General features: G+C 45.2%; 1 protein-coding gene across 1 annotated transcript in view; it reads left to right on the forward strand.

Annotated features, from left to right (window-relative positions):
• Positions 1–7,617: 7,617 nt before the first annotated feature.
• EVL (Enah/Vasp-like) overlaps positions 7,618–26,749 on the forward strand; it is a gene marked incomplete at its 5' end in the record, with an annotated part of 33,828 nt that continues 14,696 nt past the window's right edge. Inside the window, 3 exons of the mRNA XM_018573659.1 lie at positions 7,618–7,694; positions 17,523–17,581; positions 25,511–26,380. Coding sequence (XP_018429161.1) covers positions 7,618–7,694; positions 17,523–17,581; positions 25,511–26,380 — 1,006 coding nt within the window. The remainder of the gene's footprint in view (positions 7,695–17,522; positions 17,582–25,510; positions 26,381–26,749) is intronic.

Below are 26,749 nucleotides of genomic sequence, written 5' to 3' on the forward strand. Positions count from 1 at the left end.
TGCTGGGTATTTTTGTTTATTTTTGCTTAATGAAGTTACACTTTAATGATTTTTAATGAATACATAAATGGCACCAATTGGCATTTTTTAATACCTGCCCCCCTTTTTCAACTTTAAATGAGAATAATTCCACAGAACCGGCGTGGTCTTGCGTCGATGGCTGCCAGGGGGGGCAGGCTTTGCTTTTTGCTGGGTACCATTCATGGGTTAGCTGGAAGGCGAAGAGTTTGTGATGAAATATTTAAGCAGCGAGATGCCCTCCTGGGCTGTGGTGGAGGATTTGGTTACTCTCCTTTGTAACCTGCCTCTGTCCCGGTAGGGCAGATGAGCTCCGGGGGATGAATAGGCTCCATTGAGGATTGTTCCCAGGCTTTCTATAGTATGGTCAGCAGAGAGTGGATATTTCATTGCTTTTGTCTGTGCCACTGTGACTGTCTCGTCCTTTGCAGGATGTCTTGTAGGTGATGGATAAGATTTTTCTTCCCTACCATACCTGTTTTTTTGTTTGCCGTTTGTAAGCAAATGGAACGTCTCAACAGCATTGTTTAAATGCCAGGATAATCGAAAAGGATCTTTTTAATCTAATTTAATTTTTGATGCCAGTGTCCTATCGAAAAACACCGGTGCGGTTTTACTTTTCCAATTTTTTTTTTTTTAAAATTGTTGTATATATTTTTTTTTTATTAAAATTGTGCTGTTGTTGCCATGGAGTATTTTCACTTTGTTTTTATAGCAGCGGCTCTATTTTTCTTCTTATTATTATTATTATCATGATCTTGTTTATATGGTGGTAGAATAGATAAATTACACTTAATAAGTCTGTATTTTACTACATTGCTGTAGTAAAGCAATTATTTTTTTCCTGCATTATTTTTAGCTGTTGTATATAATTCGTTTTGCATTATTTACATGCCGCGAATTAGTTTTCATCCTTTTTTTTTTAATGTTGTTTTGTTATACTTTTAAACGTTTTACTCTGTTGTCATGTAGGGGCATTTTTATGTTTTTTAGCTGTTATGAAAGGGGAAAAGATTTGTCATATCGTTTACACACTCTTGTGTCGATAAAGTTTGTGTATCCACGCCATTCATGTCAATGGCGTGCCTGCAGTGCCTTTGACATGAATGGCACCGCCACACCCCCTCCTGCCCCAGAACGCGGCCCAGCCCGGTCTATGCGATTCACTGCGTTCCGGGCTCAGACCGTGCCGGAACGCAGTGGATATGGTGTGACTGGGCCCTTAGGTTTCATTCACACTGCCGCGCGTATGTGCGTATTGTACCACATGCAGCAAATAAACGGCTCCACACACATAGCTGCGTATGGAGCCGTATACCGGCGCAGCGTAAAAATGCGCGAAAACAGAATGGAACCGAGATGCGTCCAGGCAGCGTATTTCTGCGTATTTTACGTGCATATACGCTGTCCCTTGTGGTCTTGTACTGGACAGGAAGTTCGGGGAAGCCGAGCTGAGAGAGTTGCATCTGTTTGGAAACATAATGATTGTAAGTGTTTGGGCAAAGAAATACTTTTCTGAGCAATGTATTTTTGCTTGATTTGGATTCATTAGAAGTTTAGTATTACTTAACCTAAAAAGGAAAATGTAACATATGACAGACTACGGTCCTTAGATGTGGTGGACGCATTAGTTTTCCTTTTTTTTTTAAGGCCTTTTTCTTTATCACCTGGTGATCCTGCCAGTGACCCAGTTCCTGTCCTAGGGTGACAACACTCAGTCACCGTACTGAATCTATGAAGGTGCAGCAATGTCATTTTAGAACAAGACTAAGAACATCGCCCCTCCCGCCCCCCCACCCCCCCCCACTTCTCCTTAAAGGAGAACTATGGGGTCAGTGTTTTTCCGCCTAGTTCTCCTAAGGGTAACTGGAGGACACAAACTAGCGTCCTCCCGTTACCAAAAGCTCAGTATACCGCGAGATACTGAGACGCCGCAGCTGAAACGGATCCCGACAATTCTGTCTGGATCCACCCAGCTGCGTGAGTGACAGCTGGCTCTGCCTACCTAGAGTCAGAGCCAGCTGTACCCGCACAAAGACAGCTAGACAGAATGAATGACCCTGAGGTCACTGTAAGGATCAGACTGTATCCTGTTCTATATGTATTTATTACACAGGATACACCTAGAACATGTCAAATGACTACGTACCTGGTTTAAGAGTGAATGGATACTCCCCTCCTTATAATCAGTGGTTATCATGGGGCACAGTGAGGCAGAGTTCAGTTGCTCACCAGCCTCAGTCTCTTTTTTCTTTCTTCTATCATCTTACTGTACCTTAAAGGGACAAAGTGGGCTTGTTCAATAAACCAATGTCAGCAGCAATATGTGCATGAGCAGTGACGCATAACAACCAATCAGAAGTCCTCTCTTCAATAATCTGATGACAGTAAGTGGAAGTCTGATTGGCTGTTATGGATTTCTATACCTTGTACTGCCTTATTATGCAAGTCCACAATGCCTGTATTCAGTAAAGCAATGATTTGCAAAGTGCAGTGACTCACAAAAACCAATCATAACAGAATTGGTGCCAATAAGTTACTGAACTTTGACCTTTATATGTGCAGTTGTGCAGTGCTTTATTGAATAGACAAGTAAGACAAGAAATTATTTTGATCTATCTTGAGTCTTTTTTTTTTTTTTAAACGTTGAGTTGGATCAAACATTATAGTTGACACAGGGCACAGCCCATAAAGTTGTGTATCAATTTGACATGTAAAAGCCTTTTCCAGCTATTGGTGCTTCTACTATACACTACGTTTTGTACTGAATATGCTTATATTATTGGCCCCACTGGCAAGAAAGAGATATGGCCAGTTCTGTTTCTTATGTCTGATTCATATCAAGGGAACAAAAGACATAAGCATTTTAGGCATAAGTACCGGTTATGCTGTAGTTTTCCAGTCTACTTATAGCTTTTAAACATTTCTTTTTAAGATCGCCATCTTAAGAATGAACTGAGGTAGTCCATGACAGAATCAGACTATAAAGAATTGATAAGAATCTTACATTCTACTCTACCCCCATTACTAAATATGTCTAGATGACTTCAGGAAATGGAGTTAGACATGACTTAGGCATAGGTGTAGAGAACAGAAACAGAACTGGCTATGAGAAGTTTTGAGCGTTGTCTATTTCTTAGTTTTTATAGTCCACAGGCTCATCTCCACTCTCTTTCAGAATGGTGGTCCGAACCATGGCTTCTGTCACAGCATAGGGGTCACAGTTGGCTGATGGACGGCGGTCCTCCAAATATCCCTTCTGGTCTTGTCCGACCATACGTGGAATACGGATACTTGCAGAGCGGTTTGCCACTCCTGCAGAGAATTCGTGGATGCTGGAAGTTTCATGTTGGCCGGTTAAGCGACGTTCATTGTCCCGTCCTCCTTTAGGGTCGTAGATCCGAATGTGGTAATCATGACGCTTACTAAGGTATTCAATGGCCTCTTCTATATACCTGTAAGAAAGATCAAATTAATTGAGACCTGTCCTTTGTAGCTAACATATTACACGTCTTGTGTCTATAAGTGTTTCATTTTTACTGCTGCCCACTAAACACTGACTGGTGTCAGTGGAATTGTCAATTAGCTTTGAGGCTCTCAAGATCTGTGGCTTAGGAAGGTGTCTGTTTCCTACTGCAACCAGTCAACATTTTTCAGTGTTTCATGATGATGTAAAAATTACTGGCTATCATGTATAACACAGAAAACACGAGGACCTGTGCCGACGGGCTTTTGTTCATGTCAGACGGGTTTGCGTTTACATACAAGTCTATGAGAAGGTCACATGCAGGTTTAGAAGGAGATCAGATGTTGGTCAGATGGACCTGTCAATGAATCCTTAAAGGAGAACTATGGGGTAAGTGTTTTTCCGCCTAGTTCTCCTAAGGGTAACTGGAGGACACAAACTAGCGTCCTCCCGTTACCAAAAGCTCAGTATACCGCGAGTATACTGAGACGCCGCAGCTGAAACGGATCCCGACAATTCTGTCTGGATCCACCCAGCTGCGTGAGTGACAGCTGGCTCTGCCTACCTAGAGTCAGAGCCAGCTGTACCCGCCCCCACCCCCGTCCGTTCCGTCAGTCAGCGCTGTAGGATCGGACCGGGGAATCCCTGCCTGGAGCCGTGAGTGACAGTCACGGCTCTCTGCACGGATAGATCGAGAAGTGAGCGAGCGCCGGTATGTGTTCGCTCACTTCCCGATCTATTGAGCCGACCTGTGACAGTCTCATTGTCACAGGTCGGCTCAGATTATGAGGCTGAGTGAAAAATCACTCGCCTCATAATTCTCCTTTAACATAATTATTATTATTATTATTAGGGATGCACCGATGCTATTTTATCGGTATAGAGTACGAGTACTGATATTTATATTTTGGTACTCCCGGGCAAGGAGGTGTGACCGTCCTCTGAGTCATCTTGCAGCCTATGTAATCTGATCTCTCCTATTCTGGCATTGCATGCAGCTCGCCACCTGCTGGCTGCAAACAGTAAGTAGAAAATATTCATATGCAATATTCTATGTATCCAGGGCCGGATTTCCCACAAGGCCAACCAAGGCCCGGCCTTGGGGCAGCAGAGAGTAAATCCGGCCCTGGCAGCAGGTAATGACACAAGTTGATTGCCCAGGCAGCCGGCTCCATGCTGTTTGGCCGGATCGATGCTGATTAGCTGGGAAGGCGACTTCCCAGCCAATCAGCATGGAACCAGCTTCCTGGCCAATCAGGAAGCCAGGTATTTACCCTCTGTCCGGCTTCCTGATTGACCAGGAAGCCTGCTCCATGCTGTTTGGCCAGCTCGATGCTGATTGGCTGGCTTCCTAAACCAGTCAGCATCAAGCTGGCCAAACAGCATGGAGCAGGCTTCTCGGTCAATTAGTCAATACCCGCCGCCCGGTTGCCTTATTGCCCAGGAAGCTGGCTCCATGTTCCCCTACGGCACTGCCGGTCAGAGGAAATTTCCCTCTGACGGGAAGTTCCGGTATCATGGCATGAGCAAGTACGAATAATCCCCAAATACTCGGCATCAGCACCAATACCGATATAAGTTATTTTAGAGTTGTCACCAGATCAAGACATGAGGGGTGAGCTTCCAATGGGGGTTGCGGTGACAACTGTCGAAAAGGGGAATGTTCCTCCCTTTGGGGAGATTTCCTCTCACTTTCTGCTGTGTTCCAGGAACGAGAAGCGAAGGGAATTCTCCCCAACGGGACACAGATTCGGGTTATATCCCCTTTTCTTAAAAATCAACTGACGTCCTTCAATTTGACTTTATTGCTTTGCAGCACGCAGGGGGGAAGTATGGCTGCTACTTAGCAAATCTAATTGACAGGAAGGGGCAGCGTTTTGTAAATGAACATGGAAATCTCTGGGTGGTGAGAGGACTATCGGCGTGATTAGTGGGGAGATGCCGAGATAAGTAGGACAGCTGCTTTGTAAATTCCACTACATTGGACGAATCGGTGCAGCAGACGGGTACGCAGTAACTTCTATGTGTGTGCATTAGTAGACTGTCTGGCCTCTGATTTGCATTGATCAGTCGCCTCCATGAAAGTATCATGCACACAATATCTCCCGGTGTTCCGTCACGCGTTTCTGTTTTGACAACGTATGAAGCAAATGCTTTCTATCGGGCGTTATCAAACGACCAATCGTCAGTTTCTTGATCATTCGCCACTTTGAATGGACCTGTAGTTCTTTGCTGGAGGTGTAAAGCACATTCACCACCCACACTTTGTTCCCGGTTGTGTCACAACCTAATTTACATCCTTGATCCTTCATCTGCACTTACCTCAGCTTTATGGTGTAAGGTGCAGAATGAATGCCAGTAATGGATTGGCATATACAGGGTGAATGTAGGAAGCTGAAGTCTGATTTATGTGATCTGTTTATTATTGATGTCCCTTTGTGTGTTAAAGTGCACCTGTCATTATATTTCATAGTGCTCCTGAATGAAAAGGGCAGAGATAAAAAAAAAAGTTACAGGCAAAATCCATCTAGGTCTATCCATTTACTGTAGGTCTATCCGTCTGGGTCTCCAGGGCTATGCGTCTGGCTCTCTGGCTATCCATCTGGGTCTCTCCGGCTATCCATCTAGGTCTATCCACCTAGATCTATCCGTCTAGGTCTATCCAGCTATCCAGCTAGGTCTATCCAGCTATCCACCTACCGGTAGGTCTATCCAGCTAGGTCTATCCACCTAGGTCTATCCACCTAGGTCTATCCACCTAGGTCTATCCACCTAGGTCTATCCAGCTATCCACCTAGGTCTATCCAGCTATCCACCTAGGTCTATCCATCCAGGTCTATCCATCCATCCACCTAGGTCTATCCAGCTATCCACCTAGGTCTATCCGGCTATTCACCTAGGTCTATCCAGCTATCCACCTAGGTCTATCCAGCCAGGTCTATCCAGCTATCCATCCAGGTCTATCCATCCAGGTTCATCCAGCTATCTACCTAGGCCTATCCATCCATCCACCTAGGTCTATCTATCCAGGTCTATCCGGCTATCCACCGATCGATAGGATAGATATATGGATTGTTTTACCTGCTAAATCATTCGTATTTCTGTCCACCCATTCCGGAGACTTACAAAGCACTGCCAGGCAGCACAGCCAAGTTGGTCAGCTGACCTTTTTGTCTCCACACTAGATAATGCAAAAAGGTAAGTCACCACCCCACTTATACTCTGTGAATAAACAGCGAAGGTGCACCAGCAGACTGATGAGGCCATCTCTCTGCCAATTGTGCCCTCTCCTCCTGCCAGGATGTCCTTTGTCTGTAGATCTGATTGGCTTCCATTTCAGCCCCCTCCCTTTGTTATGAATGTTGCTGTACAGTAGATTACAAGAACCCGATACTAAAACAGATTCAGATACTCCAGCGGCATGTAAAAATATATTTAATGCTTTTTGAATTATTACATAATTGTGTTTTGTTTTTTATATCTGGCTGGAGTCCAACTCAAAGACAAAAGGAAGGTGTTTACATACTCCTCAGGAGGGCCAGGTTAAAGTTGACCTGTTGGTTCGCCTTGCGTGGGTAAAGCAAAGGTTCACCTTAACCCATTCCCTCCTGCAATCTGTAGATTTCCATTTCTCAGCGCTTTGCGAGGAGGCTTAGCGGTCAAACCCAACCGTCACTGACAGCTTCAGTCCTAACCAGAGTGATTTGTGAAATGTAGGCTATGACATAATGATCATCATGCTGAAGGCTTCCTTGAGAAATAATGGTTTCAGCTTGCAGAAGCCTGCATGCCTGTAGATATCAGTGTGCCTCTTTTTTAGTACTGTCATTGTTTAATACAATGAAAGCATTAAAAAAGAAGATGCAAACATTTAAAAAAAAATGCTGATACTGCCAAATCTGACTTGGGCATCTATGCGTGAGTTACCCCTGGGCCTAAAAGAGTTAAGCTCCTTTAGTGTCAGGTAGAAACAGGAATGGATCAATGTTCTCTGTAAATCTTTAAGGAAAAATCCATCATCACTAAATAAGTGAGTGGAATAAACATGCCAAGGTCATCTCTGTTTAGCTTTTTCCTTTACTGTAATGTTCATCTTTTCACTTCCTGGTAACCTGTGATTGCTTTCTTCACCTTCAGGTCCTGCAGCTCAACGCCAAGCCCCCAGCATCCAGAATGGACCCTCGCCAGATGAAATGGAAATACAAAGGAGGTGAGCATGGTCCAGGACTGCACTATGCATGGGCAATTTTAAAGCCTGATTGAACCTTCTGTTTACATCAGCACAATACATTCCAGGTGCATCAGAACAATAGGTGTGCAAAGTCATACAGTTGTCTTTCTTCAAAGCAGAAAAACCAAAGCCCGAGTAGAAATGCCTGTCTCCTGCCAGCATGCTGCAGAGAAGTACCATTGCTCTCTGGCATGGAAGCAGTGGTCTCTCTGCCGATGACCGATGATCCTCCTGCTGAGTCAGAGCTAGAGCCCTCCCAACATCAGCAAAGCTCATGCCTCATACCGATTGGAGAGCTCTAACTCAGCAGAAGGCGTGTCAGACCTATCCAGAGAGACCACTGCGTTCACAGAGAGCAAGGGTCCTGTTTCTGTAGTATGCCGGTAGGGGAAAAACTATGAATGTACACAATGCACCAAGACTCCTTCCTTTGAAGGCCTTTGGTGTAGGACAAAAAGTGAAAGGAAATATCAGTAGAAACCCCCCCCCCCTAACCCTAACCCCCGATAAACTAGTTATTGTAAAATTTAAAAATACAAATAAAATAATTTGGGTAAAAGAAGGTAGGATTCAATTACCTTCAGCATCTTTTGGAAATTAGGGTTTGGTGGAGTTTCTCTTTAAGTGTTTAAGTGCTCAAAGAAGATCTTATTCATTGCTTAGTGAAAGCCGAATGTGTCCAACACTTGTGCAGAACATGAATCCTGGTGCAGCTGTGTACAATGTGTGATCTGTGCAAGTCCGGGATAATTCACAGCTCTCTGCGATTTCCATCTCCTCACCTCTCTCTTACCCACAACTCTGCTAAACTCTCTCCTCCTTTATTTATATCTCATCCACCCCTCTACTACTCTCTCCCACTCTGTCCATATATCTCACCCACCCCTCTACTACTCTCCCGCTCTGTCCTTAGATCTCATCCACCCCTCTACTACTCTCCCGCTCTGTCCTTAGATCTCATCCACCCCTCTACTACTCTCCCGCTCTGTCCTTAGATCTCATCCACCCCTCTACTACTCTCCCGCTCTGTCCTTAGATCTCATCCACCCCTCTACTACTCTCCCGCTCTGTCCTTAGATCTCATCCACCCCTCTACTACTCTCCCGCTCTGTCCTTAGATCTCATCCACCCCTCTACTACTCTCCCGCTCTGTCCTTAGATCTCATCCACCCCTCTACTACTCTCCCGCTCTGTCCTTAGATCTCATCCACCCCTCTACTACTCTCCCGCTCTGTCCTTAGATCTCATCCACCCCTCTACTACTCTCCCGCTCTGTCCTTAGATCTCATCCACCCCTCTACTACTCTCCCGCTCTGTCCTTAGATCTCATCCACCCCTCTACTACTCTCCCGCTCTGTCCTTAGATCTCATCCACCCCTCTACTACTCTCCCGCTCTGTCCTTAGATCTCATCCACCCCTCTACTACTCTCCCGCTCTGTCCTTAGATCTCATCCACCCCTCTACTACTCTCCCCCTCTGTCCTAAGATCTCATCCACCCTCTACTACTCTCTCCCCCTCTGTCCTTATATCTCATCCACCCCTCTACAACTCTCTCTCCCTGTGTCCATATATCTCACCCACCCCTCTACTACTCTCCCCCTCTGTCCTTAGATCTCATCCACCCCTCTACTACTCTCCCCCCTCTGTCCTAAGATCTCATCCACCCTCTACTACTCTCTCTCCCTCTGTCCATATATCTCATCCACCCCTCTACTACTGCCCTTGGTCTCTTTCCTTCCCATCCACCATCTCCTCTTTCTCAATTCTCTTTTCCAGCCCTCCCCCCTCACTCTCTCATCCCCATCTGCCCCCCATTATCTGTCCTACCCCCCCATAGACATACAATATGATGGTTTGATTTAAATGGAACACAAATATACATCTATATGGCTTTACCAAATCAATTAAACTGACTTCCTGATCTGATCAGTAAATTATATTTGTTATTGGGAAGGACCAATCAGTTCTGGTGGAAATTCCAATCAAATCCAGACTGAACTTTTTCCTTCTTGGGATGAACAATGGCACTTCATCAAAACATCATTAAAACTATCAAATCTCTATCAAATGATTGATTGATACATTCCTGGTCAAACGTTCTCTCTGCTTCTTCCTTTCTGTCTCTCATCCTATTCCCTCTCGCTCTCCCGCAGTATTTCAGCTCTCTATCGTCTAATGCAGTGGTTCTCAACCTTTCTAGGGCCGGGACCCCTCGGTAACATTTGCCAAGTTGTGGTGACCCCCCAACGGTAAAATTTTAGGGTTGACGCGGCTGCTGCAGCGACATCTGGCGGCGTGGCGGGAGAACTGACACTGCTGCGCTAGGAGAGGGCTGAGGAGGACTCTCACCTAGCACAGTGGAAATCACACACCGACCCACAGCTTGAGAACCACTGCTGTAACAGCTAAAATGGCAAACCATATAACACAAGCCGAGGTTGACAGCTTTTATTATTAATAATAGTTATGATAATCACTAGATGGGGACCTGATGGAGAACTGCAGGTCCCCCTCTGCTGATTGACAGCAGCAGTGGGCGGGTGCAATAGCTAGTTTGCTATTGCAAAGTGAAATAGCCAATAGGAATCTAGCTATGCATTCCAATGCTGATGTATTTTTTTCTGACTTACGGCGGCCGGGACTCCGATGTCAGAAATAAAAAATAAAAAAAACCGATCGCAGCGAAAGGTTTACTCTGCTCGATCAAGCAGATTAAACCTTTCCGGGAGAAAATGTTTCTCTCCCGGGCGGCCGGGAGCCGCTATCTAATAGCGGGAGACTCCCGGGCGACCCCTGGCAAATTGTCATTCGACCCCCGAAGGGGTCCCGACCCACAGGTTGAGAACCGCTGGTCTAATGTCTCTATTTATGATAACAGGGACGCAGAATATTTTGCAATTGTGGGTAACACATTGTAGAAAATAAGAATCAAACTACATAGAAAATGTTCAATCGCCTATTGGCTTTGGATTAGGCTCTTCAATGTTCTACAAATAAGACTTAGGGGGTTCAAGGGGTTAAATAAGGGGTTAAAATAAAAGGAAAGTCACTCGCACTCCAACTTGATTTTTTTTGTTAGTCAATATTTATCGACCTCTGTAGTGTCACATCATCGTAGCGACGTTTGGGAACCGCATGTTCCCTTCTTCAGGCAAACAGAGAGCACCCACCCGATACTTAAAGTGACATTAAACCCTCAGATTTTTAAACATAAACCAATACTGTAATGTGCGCCTTACTGTAATTAATGGTTGTTTCCCTTCTCTTTGCTGCTCTTCCTTTTAAATCCTCATGTCTTCTCATGCTTGGGGAGAACTTCCCTTTGCAGCTGAGTGCCTCTTCCTGTAGTGCTGGCTCAGGTTGCAAACCTATACACAGACACCATGTATCCATTCCTGAGACAAGGCGGTCTGCTGCAAAACAGAAGTTCTGCCCAGCATGAGAAGACATGAGGATTTAAAAGGAAGAGCAGCAAAGAGAAGGGAAACTACCATGGATTACAGTAAGGCGCACATTACAGTATTGGTTTATGTTAAAAAATCTGAGGGTTTAATGTCACTTTAAGGGTACAATCCGGTCAGGAGTGTGATGGGTCTCATCTGATCATTAAGGGGTTAATCTCAATCTACTGAGCGATTAAAACTTTACCAAGATTAACAGCTGTTTATGCTTTTGGTATTATTATCGCTGTCTGCGCTGCGTGGTTAACCTCTTCCTTCCTGACAAACTAGTGGTTGGGCTTTAAGCCCCTTTCCACTCAGTTACCTGACGTCTTATGCTAGCAGAGGAAGCTAGTCCTGAAGAGGACCTGCCCCCGTACATCGCGGTTCTCTATGTGTGCATGTAAACCGTAATAAATTAAAACTGAAATTTTACCTGCTTAGTCGCCACCAACAGAATCAACATTCTAGTGAAATGTTTAATTAAAAAAAGTTACCTTTTCATTAAATGTCTTATTTTAGACCTGGTGATGTCATCACTGAGCCTACATGCAGTGCAGGCAGATCACGACTGGTGGAAGGGGCCGGCAGGGTGCTGTTATGTTTTCAGCAAGCTATATACACAGCACACTGCCATAGTACTCATCTCGAGCACCCTAAGCCCTTATGCAGGCAATGGGCTGGTTCCTGGGAGGAGTTATACAAATGTCAAAATGCCTGGAAGGGTGGATGTCCGTCTGTCTGGAGGAATGGGGGCTCCTAGCAGGCTGCTTTTGCATGCATACTGCCATAGGTAATGCCTTAATGCAGGGGCATCCCGAGGCCCGGGTGTCACCCAGAGCGAGTACTGGGTGACACCCCACCGTGATGGCATCGTGCATGCGTGGCCATCTTGGGGATACCTGCTGGCGGCTATCTTGGTGATGGACATCGACAGAAAGAGGAGGGGACATTCACCTCTCTCCTGCAACTGTCGGGATCTCAGTCCATGACTGAGTGTCCGACTTTTCAGAGGGGGGCGACACCAAAGTGACTGTCGGTCATTTTGGTGACACCCGGATGTGGGCCGCACCCCCCTTAGTGACGTCACTGCCTAATGCGATGCTGTGCCTCCATCATGGATTGAACTGAAATCAATAAATGAAAGTGCCCAGGACTGACAGGCTGTGCAGGAAAGGGCTCAGGGATGCAGGATATCCCACAGCCAGGAAATGAGGCGGGCTCTATCTGACTTGCTGCAGCTTCTAATGCACATTATGAGGAGCTCGCAGTGTGCAGTGAAGTCAGAGGAAGCCATTTCAGTCCAGGAGAGGAGACGGTACAACTATGCAAGGCCCGAAGGGAAGGCCGGAGTTCAGCTTTAACTTCATTTATTTACTCTCTTTTATTCTACTTATAAAAACATTTTGTTTTATCTTTGATAAATGCAGACAAGTACCTGTTGATCCTGCCAGAAATCCAGTTCTTTACTGTGCATGCTGCAGCGTGATCTGAATTTGTGTCATCAGGAATTGTGTTACAGCTACAGGACAGAATTCTCATAGCACACAAATCAAACACGCAACAAAAGAATAAAAAAAAAGAAGAAAAATGCAAAGAACACTAAAATGCATATTTATGTAGCAATGAATGTGACATTCCCTACAGGTGAATCTATTGCTGTAATTTAAAAACACATGCCCCACGAAGATACACCTGCAGTGAATGTTGCAAATATGCCCCTATATAAAATAAAAGAGAACTACCCTCAAATCAGCTAAAAAGGAAGGAAGCAGCCATATGGAGAGTTTCTTCTTTCAGGAAATTAATTTTTAATGCCGTCATATTCCGCTTATCTCCAGCCGGCACCCTTCTAATGAGCGGCAAAAAGGGCACAGTCAGTGGCGTCACAAAGGAGTTGCGGCCCGCACCCGGGTGCCACCATTGGAGGGGTGACACCATAATGACTGGCAGTCATTTTGGTGTCACCCCCTATGAAAAGTGGGGCACTCGGTCACGGACGGAGAGCCCGACAGTGTCGGGAGATAGGAGAGGACCCGGCGGCATACCTCATCCCGCCGGGTGAACGTCCCCTCCTCTCTCCCGGCGGGCATCAATAAGACTGCTCGTGCGTGATGACGTCGTCACGCGCATGTGCGATGATGTCACGACGGGGTGTCACCCGGTCTCCGCTCCGGGTGTCACCCAGCCTCGGGACACCCCTGGGCACAGTATCTAAGATGGTCCTGAAGTCTCCAGATGACCCGAGATACTTTGCAGCCCTCTGCTGACCCGTCATTCATCTAGTAAAACAATGAAAATAAGATATTTGTTGAACATTTATGTTTTTCATGGCACGTCAGGCGTGTACCGGGGGTTTTGGAAGGCGGAAATTGCAGGTCTACAAAACTTCCCCATCGGCTCCTCTCACTTTCCTCCTAAAATAAACTTTTCAGCCTGCTGACAAAAACAGCAGTTAACACCGTTAAATTTAGACACTTCTACATTTTGACTGCCCGCCTTCTCACCGCTGTGTGCGGATGTGCTCTGACTCGGAAGCCCGATAAGCAGCTTAGGCCAAAAGTATTGGTACCCCTTCGTTTTTTTATTATTTGCCATGAAAGAGGTAGAGGTGCTGATTATGCAAAGAGTTTAATAAACAAGAGCACATACCATGAGCAGGTCTAGGCAGAGCAGGCCGGCTGATACTTGTAGTGTAAAGGTGCCCATACACTGCTCGATTCTCGTACGAGAATCGCGGGAAATCCCGCGATCGTACAAGAATCGAGCAGTGTGAACGAAGACGTGCGACCGTTTCTACTGTACGGTCGCACGTCTTTTGTCGAACCAGCATGCTTGAAAACCCGCCGAGAATCGTACGATTGTCAGCGGGTTTCTAGCCTGCTCGTTTGACAGCTGCGGAACGGGCCGGGGCGGGCTTTCGATGATCGCAAGTATGATCTGCCGGTCCAAGATGGCCAGATCGTACGAGCTTTTAATAAGCTTACGACCATCGCAAGACAAAAGTCTTGCGATGGTCGTAAGGTGTATGGGCACCTTAACACTGCAGATGTAGGTAGAGACTGGGTGGTACTTGTCGTTCACCGCTGCAGATGTAGCAGGTCAGGACAGCCAAGTGGTAATGCCGAGTCTGGCACTGTAGTAGAATCATGCAAAAGCATAGTCTAGACAAGCCGGGTCACACACACATGTAAATCAGACTCCAAACGGTACCGGCAAGGAAGAACAGAGTCAGAACAAGCCGGGTCATACACAAGTAGATCAGAGTCCAATAGGTGCAGAGTCAGAACAAGCTGGGTCATACACAGGGAGATCAGAATCCAAACGGTACTGAATCAGAAGCGAGCAAAAGCAGGGTCAAGACTAGCCGGGTCATTCACGATATATACAGAGCAGATATCTGCTGTGTCCAGCAGGAGCACACAAGGTAACAACACTATCACAACACAGGTGAGCTAAATAGTGAGCTGGCCAATCACCATTGTTTCCCAGGGAAGGGCTGTCTCAGCTGAGTTTTGCTGAGTCTTAAAGGGACAGCCCGAATCCTAGTACTGACAAAAACTGACACCCTAAATTAAATAGGATCCACCAGTCTTTATTTCATAGTTTGCAGAGTAGAAACTTTGCTGTTAAATTAATGATTAAAAACCCAACTTCAGACTCTAATTCCCCACCCCAGACACCCTTTCCTGGGCTCTATTTTATAGTGAGCGGGGTTTCATACTTGGCTTTTCCAGAAGAATTTGCAACAAGTCCTCTTTGATTTTGCATATTCTCTGGCCTTGGGTGGTCTTTAATTATGTAGAGACCTCTTTACCATTGTATTTCAGTGTGGGGTTCTATAGTAACAGCTTCTTAGGTCCATGACACCCTGCACTCACATTATGTCCTCGGTGTTCAAGGTTGAACGGTCAAAAGAATGTGGACACCCCTTCAAAGTTCTTATGCAAAGCCCTCCAAGAAAAGTGGAGGCTGTTAAAGCCACAAAGGAGGAGGCGGCAACTCTATATTATTAGCCATCATTTTGGAATGGTTTTGCTGGTCAGGTGTCCACAAACCTTTGGCCATATAGTGTAGGTGAACCTGGGAATCTGGTGCGGAGATCTCACTGATGGAGTCCCGTAGCAGCGCACATGGAAATCTATATAGGTAAAAAAAACCCTGAATATGATAAATAGACAACTGGACTAAAATGTATTTTATTTACCCCAAGTACCCGCCTTGGGACCGAGGTCACCAAGATGTTGACCTGCTGCTAGTGGATCTTAAGAGGCCTTTAAAAAGCTCTGACGTTACCTCATGGGGAGACAGCTCGGGTTATCAAGTGAGTAATAAGATTGTGTAGGATTTAAACGGAGGAAGACGAATGAGCATTGTTCACTGTGTATTACAAAGCGCATTATTCGCTCCCGGCACGATCAATCGCAGAGAGGCAACTGTCTAATTTACTTCACTACAGCAAATTATGTTTTATTACGTTACCCGCCTCTGGTATCTAAATCCTTCTTTACTGTTACCTGGAAGATAAATTGTGGTTGAAAACACGTGCAGTGGTTCTTGAAAGAAAAACAGGGACATCTAGTGGTGATAATGTCATACTGCAAGCCTACAAATTATTATTATTTTTTTTTATTACAGGTATTTATAGAGCGCTGACAGTTTACGCAGCACTTTACATAGTTGCACATTCATATCAGTCCCTACCCTCAAGAAGCTTACAATCTAAGGTCCCTATCTCACATGCATACACAGAGGGCCAACTTAGAGAGGAGCCAATTTACCTACCAGCATGTCCTTGGAGTGTGGGAGGAAACCGGAGTACCCGGAGGAAACCCACACAAGCACAGGGAGATCATACAAACTTGCAGAGTGACCTGGCCGGGATTCGAACCGAGGACCCCCAGTGCTGCAAGGCTAAAGCGCTAACCACTATGCCACTGTGCTGCTACACGCCACTGTGCTGCCACAAATTAAAGTTGACCTGTATTTTAATACACCCCCTCTGATTGCAGCCTACCAGTCCCTATTTGAGTTGGCTGAATTCATTTTCTTCTTTCTCTTTATTTTTACTTGGTAATGCTGGATAAAATATACTTCCTGCTGCTGGGTGGCTATGATCACTCCTTAACTGTATCAATGGAAGGAACCCTGGTTGACCGCCACAGAGTATTACACTTCTGGGCTGCAATCCATACAGCATTGCAACCAGGGTAGCTGAATGGTGACCATAGTGTCAGCAGCTCATGGTGTCAAGCGAAAACCACAAGGGAAGAAGAGAAGGCACCATCACTCCGTTGAAGGTCAAGAGTTAAAATGGTTTTAGTTATCTATCGCCACTATGTTGTCTTCGGGAAGGGACCCTGCAAGGCTCTGTAACATTGGCTGTCCCTCGATTATGTGACAGTAGATAAATAAAACCACTTTAATTCTTGACCTTCAGTGGAGTGCCGGTGTTCTATCGAAAGTTCCAACTCGTGGAGATCTCCAACGACCTGACTTCCGGTGTAGTTAAAAGTAAGAGGTTTGGCCGAGAAGACTCTACAGCACGTGGGCCACCCGCGGCATTTCCCTATACACATACCACACAGCAATAAAGTATTAAAATGAACTAGGGTGAGACTAATCCAGCACGTTATTAGGGTACGTTCACACCATATGCAGTGCATTCCAGTCCGATGCCGCCTCACTTTTTTGTAGGGCAGGAGGGGACGTGGCGGGCCATTGAAGTGAATAGTGCTTGCAGCATTTTGATCGCACCGGACCAGACCGCAGGCACAATGTGCCTTGCGATCTTGTGCGGGCGATCGCATCGCGGCCGGAGGGCGTGGCTACGGTTCCATTCACTTCAATGGCCTGCCACGCCCCCTCCTGCCCCACTAAAAAGTGAGCCGACCGCAATGCGAGGCAGTGCTTTCTGGCCAGAATCGGGCCGGAACGCACTGCAACTGGTGTTAACGGGCCCTTAATCTGATTTGCCCCACTCAATATGACCGCAAGCGGCGGACATATTGAGTGGGGCAACTCGGATTAATAACGTGCTGGATTAGTCTCACCCTAGTTTATTTTAATACTTTATTGCTGTGTGGTATGTGTATAGGGAAATGCCGCGGGTGGCGCACGTGCAGTAGATCCTTCTCGGCCAAGTCTCTTACTTCTAACTAAACCGGAAGTCAGGTCGTTGGAGATAGAACACCGGTGACTTCTATTCTTTCAACGGTTTCAACCCAGGCCATCAGGGAATAGTAAGCTGCAATATATTCGATTTTTGTTCTTGGGTTTAGTTTCTTTTAACACAATACAATATTTTTTGGAATGGCGGTTCATTATTATATTATATACAAACGGTTTGTTATGTCATTGTGCAGGCAAATGATGGAGCAGCAACAGCGCCAAGAAACCTTGGAAAGGAGGACTTCAACCACAGGCAAGTGATGACCGACTCTGGTGGGTGTGGGTGTGTGTGTGCATGTGTGCTTGTGGGTAATGCCGTGTTCCTTTAACAGAATGCTGAACTAAAGTTCATTTGTATAAGTGTTTCCCCGATCCCTATGACAAAGGCTCTTATTTTAGTTCTAAAAAGGAGTAGCACAGAGAGGGCGAGGGGGCTTCCTTTAGGCCATTACAGGATGGTCATGGATGTGCTAATATCTTCCTGAGGCTGGGCTAAATCTGTCCTCAAACAAGGACTCATTCTAAAAGACTTACTCACCCAAGTGCCACACACACATTCAAAATCATTTGTAGCAGTAAGCCTTTTGGGGATGGGTAAAAGAGTACCAGTCATTTAAGGGCTTATGCATAGGGTGAGCGTAGGGGGGTGTACGGCCATGTAGTCCCATAGAGAAGGACAGGGGCTGCGTACTAATCACACGCAGCACCTGTCCTTCCCGGGAGCTGCCCGATACGGCCGTGCACGCCGCACGGAGCTGTACGTGCGGGCCGATTCCAGTGTTAATGAGGGCTTACTCTCCAGACATGGTAACTAAAGATTTTTGACTAGACAGGGGTGACATTTGGACAAGGCTTAGCTTTGAGGTCTAGCAGTAACAAAGTAAAACTAAAACAGAGAGGCACACAGAGGTGGGCTTTCTTACGAATAAAGGTAACAGTAGGCAACTGTTGGTACCTGCTCTTAAGCAGAACTTATATATTTAAATGTTTTAAAGTATACATAAACCTAAGAATTAAAAAAAAAAGTGATATATTGCAGTTTACCAGTCTTTAGATGTATGTGGAGACGGCAGCATTATCTTTCTTTTTTTGTTTTTTTTTACATAGAAACATAGATGAGTGATGGCAGACAAAGACCAAGTGGTCCATCAAGTCTGCCTCTTCTTATATGTATTTATTTATTTGACCTTTGTGTCTGAGTATAGATCTATGTTTGTCCCGGGTACGTTTAAACTCACTTACTGTCGATTGACTCACTGTTTCAAACATCAACTACTCTTTCTAGAAAATAATACCTTCAAAGGTTAGTTTTAAACGTTCCCCAGCTAGCTTGAGGTCATGTCCCCGAGTTCATAATCTTAGCTTTATATTGGAAATACTGCCCCCCTGAACCCTATTCTCACCCTTTATGTACTTAAAGGTTTTAATAACGTCATTAAACGTAATTCAAGACTTTACACATTATGCTCTGATATATTTTATCCCTCAGACCTTTCACCATTTCTGTTGTTCATCTCTGGACTCATTATGAGGTCTTCAGAACTGGACACAGTATTCCAAAGTAGGTCTAACTAAAATCTATATAGGTGAAGCAGGACCTCCTTCCTCCTGCTGGGGATCCCTCTAGTGATAAAGATCTATATAGAGGAATCAGGACCTCCTTACTCCTGCTGGGGATCCCTCTAGTGATAATAAAGATCTATATAGGAGAATCATGACCTCCTTCCTCCTGCTGGGGATCCCTCTAGTGATAGATCTATATAGAGGGATCAGGACCTCCTTCCTCCGGCTGGGGATCCCTCTAGTGATAGATCTATATATAGGAATCAGGACCTCCTTCCTCCTGCTGGGGATCCCTCTAGTGATAATAAAGATCTATATAGAGGAATCAGGACCTCCTTCCTCCTGCTGGGGATCCCTCTAGTGATAATAAAGATCTATATAGGAGAATCATGACCTCCTTCCTCCTGCTGGGGATCCCTCTAGTGATAATAAAGATCTATATAGAGGAATCAGGACCTCCTTCCTCCTGCTGGGGATCCCTCTAGTGATAATAAAGATCTATATAGAGGAATCAGGACCTCCTTCCTCCTGCTGGGGATCCCTCTAGTGATAATAAAGATCTATATAGAGGAATCAGGACCTCCTTCCTCCTGCTGGGGATCCCTCTAGTGATAATAAAGATCTATATAGAGGAATCAGGACCTCCTTCCTCCTGCTGGGGATCCCTCTAGTGATAATAAAGATCTATATAGAGGAATCAGGACCTCCTTCCTCCTGCTGGGGATCCCTCTAGTGATAATAAAGATCTATATAGAGGAATCAGGACCTCCTTCCTCCTGCTGGGGATCCCTCTAGTGATAATAAAGATCTATATAGAGGAATCAGGACCTCCTTCCTCCTGCTGGGGATCCCTCTAGTGATAATAAAGATCTATATAGAGGAATCAGGACCTCCTTCCTCCTGCTGGGGATCCCTCTAGTGATAATAAAGATCTATATAGAGGAATCAGGACCTCCTTCCTCCTGCTGGGGATCCCTCTAGTGATAATAAAGATCTATATAGAGGAATCAGGACCTCCTTCCTCCTGCTGGGGATCCCTCTAGTGATAATAAAGATCTATATAGAGGAATCAGGACCTCCTTCCTCCTGCTGGGGATCCCTCTAGTGATAATAAAGATCTATATAGAGGAATCAGGACCTCCTTCCTCCTGCTGGGGATCCCTCTAGTGATAATAAAGATCTATATAGAGGAATCAGGACCTCCTTCCTCCTGCTGGGGATCCCTCTAGTGATAATAAAGATCTATATAGAGGAATCAGGACCTCCTTCCTCCTGCTGGGGATCCCTCTAGTGATAATAAAGATCTATATAGAGGAATCAGGACCTCCTTCCTCCTGCTGGGGATCCCTCTAGTGATAATAAAGATCTATATAGAGGAATCAGGACCTCCTTCCTCCTGCTGGGGATCCCTCTAGTGATAATAAAGATCTATATAGAGGAATCAGGACCTCCTTCCTCCTGCTGGGGATCCCTCTAGTGATAATAAAGATCTATATAGAGGAATCAGGACCTCCTTCCTCCTGCTGGGGATCCCTCTAGTGATAATAAAGATCTATATAGAGGAATCAGGACCTCCTTCCTCCTGCTGGGGATCCCTCTAGTGATAATAAAGATCTATATAGAGGAATCAGGACCTCCTTCCTCCTGCTGGGGATCCCTCTAGTGATAATAAAGATCTATATAGAGGAATCAGGACCTCCTTCCTCCTGCTGGGGATCCCTCTAGTGATAATAAAGATCTATATAGAGGAATCAGGACCTCCTTCCTCCTGCTGGGGAGCCCTCTAGTGATAATAAAGATCTATATAGAGGAATCAGGACCTCCTCCCTCCTGCTGGTGATCCCTCTAGTGATAATAAAGATCTATATAGGAGAATCAGGACCTTCTTCCTCCTGCTGGGGATTCCTCTAGTGATAATAAAGATCTATATAGAGGAATCAGGACCTCCTTCCTCCTGCTGGGGATTCCTCTAGTGATAATAAAGATCTATATAGGAGAATCAGGACCTGCTTCCTCCTGCTGGGGATCCCTCTAGTGGTAACTAAAGATCTATATAGCGGAATGTGGACCTCCTTCCTTCTGCTAGTGATCCCCCAATGAAAACTAAATATCTGTATATAGGAATATTGTACCTTATCAGAACCTTTTTTTCCCTAAGTGCATTCTTTTGCATTTAGAAGGTTGAACTGCAGGATCCATTGCTTTGATCAATCTTCCAGCAATTCCAAATCATGTTCCATGTCACAAACACCTCCAGGAATATCAACCCTATTGCACACCTTTGTGCCATCAGCAAAAATACATACCTTGCCCACCAAAACTTCAGTTATATCACATACAAACAGATTAAATAGAACAGGACCTAGTACAGAGCCTCGTAGTACACCGATTGTGATTGGACTCGGAAAAAACAAATTTACAACCACACCCTGATATCTACCATTAGCCAACACCTGGTAATCCTGATAGTAACACACTTCCTGTCCTAGAGTGACAACACTCACTCACTGTACTATATCTATAGAGGAGCAGTGTTGTCACCCTGGGACAGTACTACAGACCATCTCCTCTTTTCTTCTCCATAACACTGGGGGAAAATGTTTTGTAGGTAAGAGAAATAGCTGGGAACAATTCTGATAACAGTGCAACAAAGAGAGCACAGGAAGGTATCAGCTGGCAAGATTTCTGGCAGAATCCAATATAGCAAAACACTTTTAATCAAGTATTTAACAGACCAAATGGGGGCACATACTGTAGGAGAGGTTCATTGTTGAAGTCTCCATATGCATTAAAAATGGCAAATGGGCGCATTGTAACGGCCTGATCTCACAAGCCATCTCCTAGCTTCTGTATATGCTTGGCACTGTCAAATAATAGTATGGTTATTGTTTACATTCTACCTAACTATGGGCAGGGCCAGATTTCCCACAAGGCCAACCAAGGCCCGGCCTCGGGGCAGCAGGGAGTAGAGGGGCAGCAGGGGTGTGGAATCCCTATCTCCCGATGCCCGGGACATGCAGTTTTGGGTGCCGGGTGGGTAGTTGTTTTCTACATTTAGCCCTGCGTTGGGCAACCAGAGCTAAATGTACAGCGCGGAAGCCACCGCTGGTTTTGTACGCATGTATGCAGCCTGCAGGTGTGCTATTTTCATTGAGGAACCAGGCCTTGGGGCAGCAGAGAAAGTAAATCCGGCCCTGACTATGGGGCAACGAAGTAATATATTTTGATCCTCATAACTCAAGAGTAGTGTAGATAAAGATTGATTGATCGCTATCGGTCCTCCTTTTGCTAATGAAAGTTTGGCAGAAAAGGTTTATGGTTCAAAGGTTAATAATCATCAAGTGGAGTGCTGTAGCACTATTGATTAGACACTAACCTAGTCCCAGGGGTATTACTGAACATTTACCCCAATCTGACCAGCATCTTTTTGTGTTCTCATTGTTGCACTCACAGCCCTGAGCATTGCTTTTTAAAGGGCACCTGTCGTATACCAATAAACGGAACGCTACAAAGGAAGAGAGTAGGTTAGAGAGATGGTATACTTGGTTCCTCCATTGGTGGAAGTTAAATGTATTTTGAAAGTAGGATGATTAAATGGAAAGGATAGAATAATAAATGGCCATGGCTAGCTAGCTTGTGCCATTGCATGTCCTCGGCTGTCATCCAGGTCTCTGAACCTATACCCAGATGCTTGTTCCTAGTCAGTAGTGAAGGAAGGAGAAGGATGAACGTTGCAGAATATAACCATAGCTAAATCAAGTTACACATACTGTATATACACAACCAGCCATAGTTACACGCATGAGTACATATTTTTCTTTTCTCAGGTTACAGTATAACTGTTCACTCAATTATTTCCATTCCTGCAGTGCATACCATAAGAATGCAGCATATACAACACAGTATGATCTCCTTTATTTTCTGTCTAAGCTGTTAGTTTTACATTGACCGATTAAGTCAAAATTCACAACTCTGTTGGTCTGTGGGTGCACGCCCAATATTTCTAGAAATGGGGGCAAGTGGCCTTCTTCTCTTCCTTCCGGGATGCTGTGTTTGAGTCTAAAGGGCCAATAGCCAGACCTGAACACTGTCTCACTACCGTAGGTAGGGGATGGCAATTAGCCCTGTGTAAGCCCTGACACAGACACAGGACATAGGAGCACCGGGGGAGCACCAGGAAGGTAAGTACCCTGTTTCTCCGAAAATAAAACCTACCCCGAAAATAAGACCTAGTACTATTTTTGGAAATTGCTAAAATATAAGACCTACCCCGAAAATAAGACCTAGTTGTGACCATTCCCAGGGCCAGTGGTGGCATAAGGAGGAACTTGAAGAGCTGCGGGAGAGAATCCAGCAGTGCCAATGAAGCCAGCGCTAGAGGAAGCGAGGCGGCAGCGGAGAGAGCCGATGTTTCCTCTATAGTGCTGGCTCCTGTCACTGGCGGAGTGATACCAAATTCACTCCGCCTGTGAGGAATCGATAGTGAAAGTGCGTTTCGCTCATTCTGGCCAGCGATCGGTTACCAAATTGCTCTTGGAAAGGTATGGCACCCCTGATCACCCTATTCTTAACTTTGCCATTTTGGATGATTCAATTTGGATTCGCGTTAACTTTGGATTGTTGTACATAAAAACAAAATAAGACCTACCCCGAAAATAAGACCAGTGTGTTTTTTGAGCCAAAAAAAATATAAGACAGTGTCTTATTTTCGGGGAAACACGGTATTAGTTGGTGTGGAGATGCCCCTTATCAAGAGAACCTGTCACTTTGCCCTGAATTGGCACTGAAGAGTCACTTTAAGGCTCATGATCATACTGATGTGTGTAAAAAGCTATTTAAAACGCATATGTACAGGAGAGCAACCATATTTGTCTTTTATACATGCAGGTTGCGTCTTGCTTGGTAGCGCCACTCTGAATTTAAGTTTGATCAGCCAGTTCAGACTGACAACATCCCATAGACCAGGGGTAGGCAAACTCCATCCCTCCAGCTGTGTTGAACCTACAACTCCCATCATGCATCTGCCTCTGGGAGTCATACTTGTGGCAGTTGCACCAGACCTGGAGAGCCACAGTTTGCCTAACCCTGCCATAGACCATGTGGCCTATTATGGTTTGGTTTTTTGTCTCAGCAGGGATACTAGTAGAAAGTGAGGATCACCATGTTGCCCTGATGAAAGGACCCTGTGTGGCCCCCGAAATGTTGGCTATGTAATATATGTGAGGACTTATTTAAATAAATGAACATTATCAGGGTTATTCACAAAAGGGTGTAGAGTTTGGAGAAGGCAGGAGAAGTGAACAATCTAGGACAAAATAGCTGCCCTAGATTGTTCACTTCTCCTGCCTTCTCCAAACTCTTCACCCTTTTGTGAATAACCCTGTAAGAAATGAACGTCATCTTCTGAGTGCTGGTGAACCTCACTTTCTACTGATTGATGTACAGGGCGCCATCCGTGATTATCACTACAAGCACCACCATTGCTATTGGTCCTAGACGGTGTATACTTCAATAGGGATACTGACTATGACTAGTCATAGATGGGCAGATGCCTCCCTGACAACCTCTGTAGTGCTAGGGCTCGCTGCAGTTCGTTGTGCAACCAGCCAGGCAAAGCCGTGCATGTACTTTGTCCATCGTCTTGGCGAGAAGTTTCAGACCCATTGCACAAAAAATGCAAGTTGGAATATTTCCATGTTCAGTGACTTGCTCTCTGATCCCAGTATTCAATATTTCCTCATAACTTTGCTATGGACCATCAAATTAAGGAATGGATTGGGCTGTTCATGGCCCCTAAAACGTGCTGAAGTTCGGGTATTAACTGAGGGAAAATATACAAACCGGTATATAAAATACAATTGTGAAATGATCTAACCGCTAGCTTGTGAATGTCATTTAATACAAACCTTCAAAGAGTATCTAAACCCAAAAACAAAGAATGCGACGACTGTAGCTTACCAGTCTTTAGATGTGGTGGCTGCATTCGTTTTCTAGATTTATATTACTTTATTTTCACCTGATCCTGCCAGTAACATACATCCTGTCCTAGGCTGACAACACTCACTCACATACTATATCTGTGGAGGAGCAGCATTGTCACCCTAGGCCAGGAAGTGTTGAGACTACAGGAAGTTCTGTATAGGTGAAGAGGTTCCCAGAGGTGAGGAACGCCTCTGCACAATGCACAGAAACTTGCAAGCTTGCTAAATTTCTGGCAGGATCAACCGTTATACAACAGACCAGAATGGGACAAGTTCATTGTTGGGGTTTACATACACTTTAAGGTAAACATCATAAAAATTACTAAAAAAGTGTAAGCAGATACACTTTTATTCCGTATTCTGTCCCAACGCTTTTTTGTAACATTATACCATTTTTCCTGTTGAAATACTTTGATCCCGGGTAGTGGTTTTGAAAGAAAGGCAGCTTGAGTTTTATTTGCATCCAGTTTGTACTAACGACCGTTGTGCATGTCACCATCTCTTATTTTCTGTTTCCATCTGTCTTTCAGTCCCAGCTCTTCTTATTTGCTGCCCTTGATAAACACCCATTATGTTTTTTTTTTCCCATTTTCTTTCTTTTCTTTTTTTTTTTTTTTTTTTTTTTTTTTTTTATTTAGTTTCTACCCTTCAGATAAATGTATCTTCCTCTCCTTCCCACTGCCAGTCTCCTCCTCCTGACTATAGTAACTACGGAGCCGCTTCTGCCTCTGGTGCCTTCCCGCCACCCTCTTATGCCAAGGTTATCTCTACAGCTTCTCCTGCTGCTCCCGGACCCAGTTATAAAGCCGCTAAAAAGCCCCCCAGCAGAAGCGGCGATTCCCCCGAGTTCCTGCACAGCCAGTCCGGAATTGAGCCTTCTGCATCCCAAGGTTCTGCCTTTTCTCCGGTACGGCCGAGCAACGGGACTCTGTCACGAAGCGTCAAACAGATCTCCTTGTCCCCACCGCCTGTTTCCGGCACCCCTTCGCCCATAGCTTCTCATCAGTCTGTCAGGTCTCCATTTGTGACCTATTCCTCCCGCTCTTCCTCTCCTGCTGTGTCAATGGTATCACCCGTCTTCAACCAAAGTGTGTCTCCAATTCCGACGACGCTTCCTATGATTCCTGATCCCCAGAATGTCAGGATGAAAGGAGGCCCAGACAAAACGGTCCAAAAACCCTACATACCTCAGCTAGGCCTAGATGACCAAGGAGAAGATCCACAAGCCCCTAAGATTCCATTGAGCTCCCCGAGATCGCACTTTAAGGTCGCTGATCGTTCCTTCCTGTCCTGCTTAGAAACTGTGCCTCTAGCTCAAATGCCCGTCATCGCCACCCCTGCCGGAACCCTCACCTCCGCCTCTGCTCAACTTTTCCATCCTTCCTCCCATGCTTCGCAGCTGTCATCACACTTTGTCTCACTACCTCCTCCTTATGCTGCTGTATCTGATGTGAATTTGTCCAAGAGGACCACGCATTACTTGACCTCATCCGCCATTTCCCAATTGAGTAAGTACATGTGTTTCAGTACGTGCATTACTACAGCATGGCATGTTTTCTTGACCTCCGGTATGAGGGTATTAAAAATAATTTCAAAAACCTGGCGTGTCCAACCAGTCTAATGGGAGCGTAATTGGACTGAGTGCTAGTAGGAACAATGTCAATGACTCTTTTTTCTTTTTTGTTGGATTGTTTTCTGTTTTTCTACTGTATATATCCACCTCCAGGGTAATGGTGAACTCTGCAGAGTTCTGCTTTAAGCTTTTCAAACTTAAGGTACCTTGAGACATGATATGAGTGCCGCAGTAAAAAAATATATCTCATGTCTGTGTCTGTAGGTGCCTGCAGGCACCGCCGGCTGCTGCTGGGGTGGAAAGG

This window comes from Nanorana parkeri, unplaced genomic scaffold, assembly GCF_000935625.1.
Source record: "Nanorana parkeri isolate BGI_ZX_2015 unplaced genomic scaffold, ASM93562v1 scaffold2478, whole genome shotgun sequence".
Taxonomy (NCBI): Eukaryota; Metazoa; Chordata; class Amphibia; order Anura; family Dicroglossidae; genus Nanorana; species Nanorana parkeri.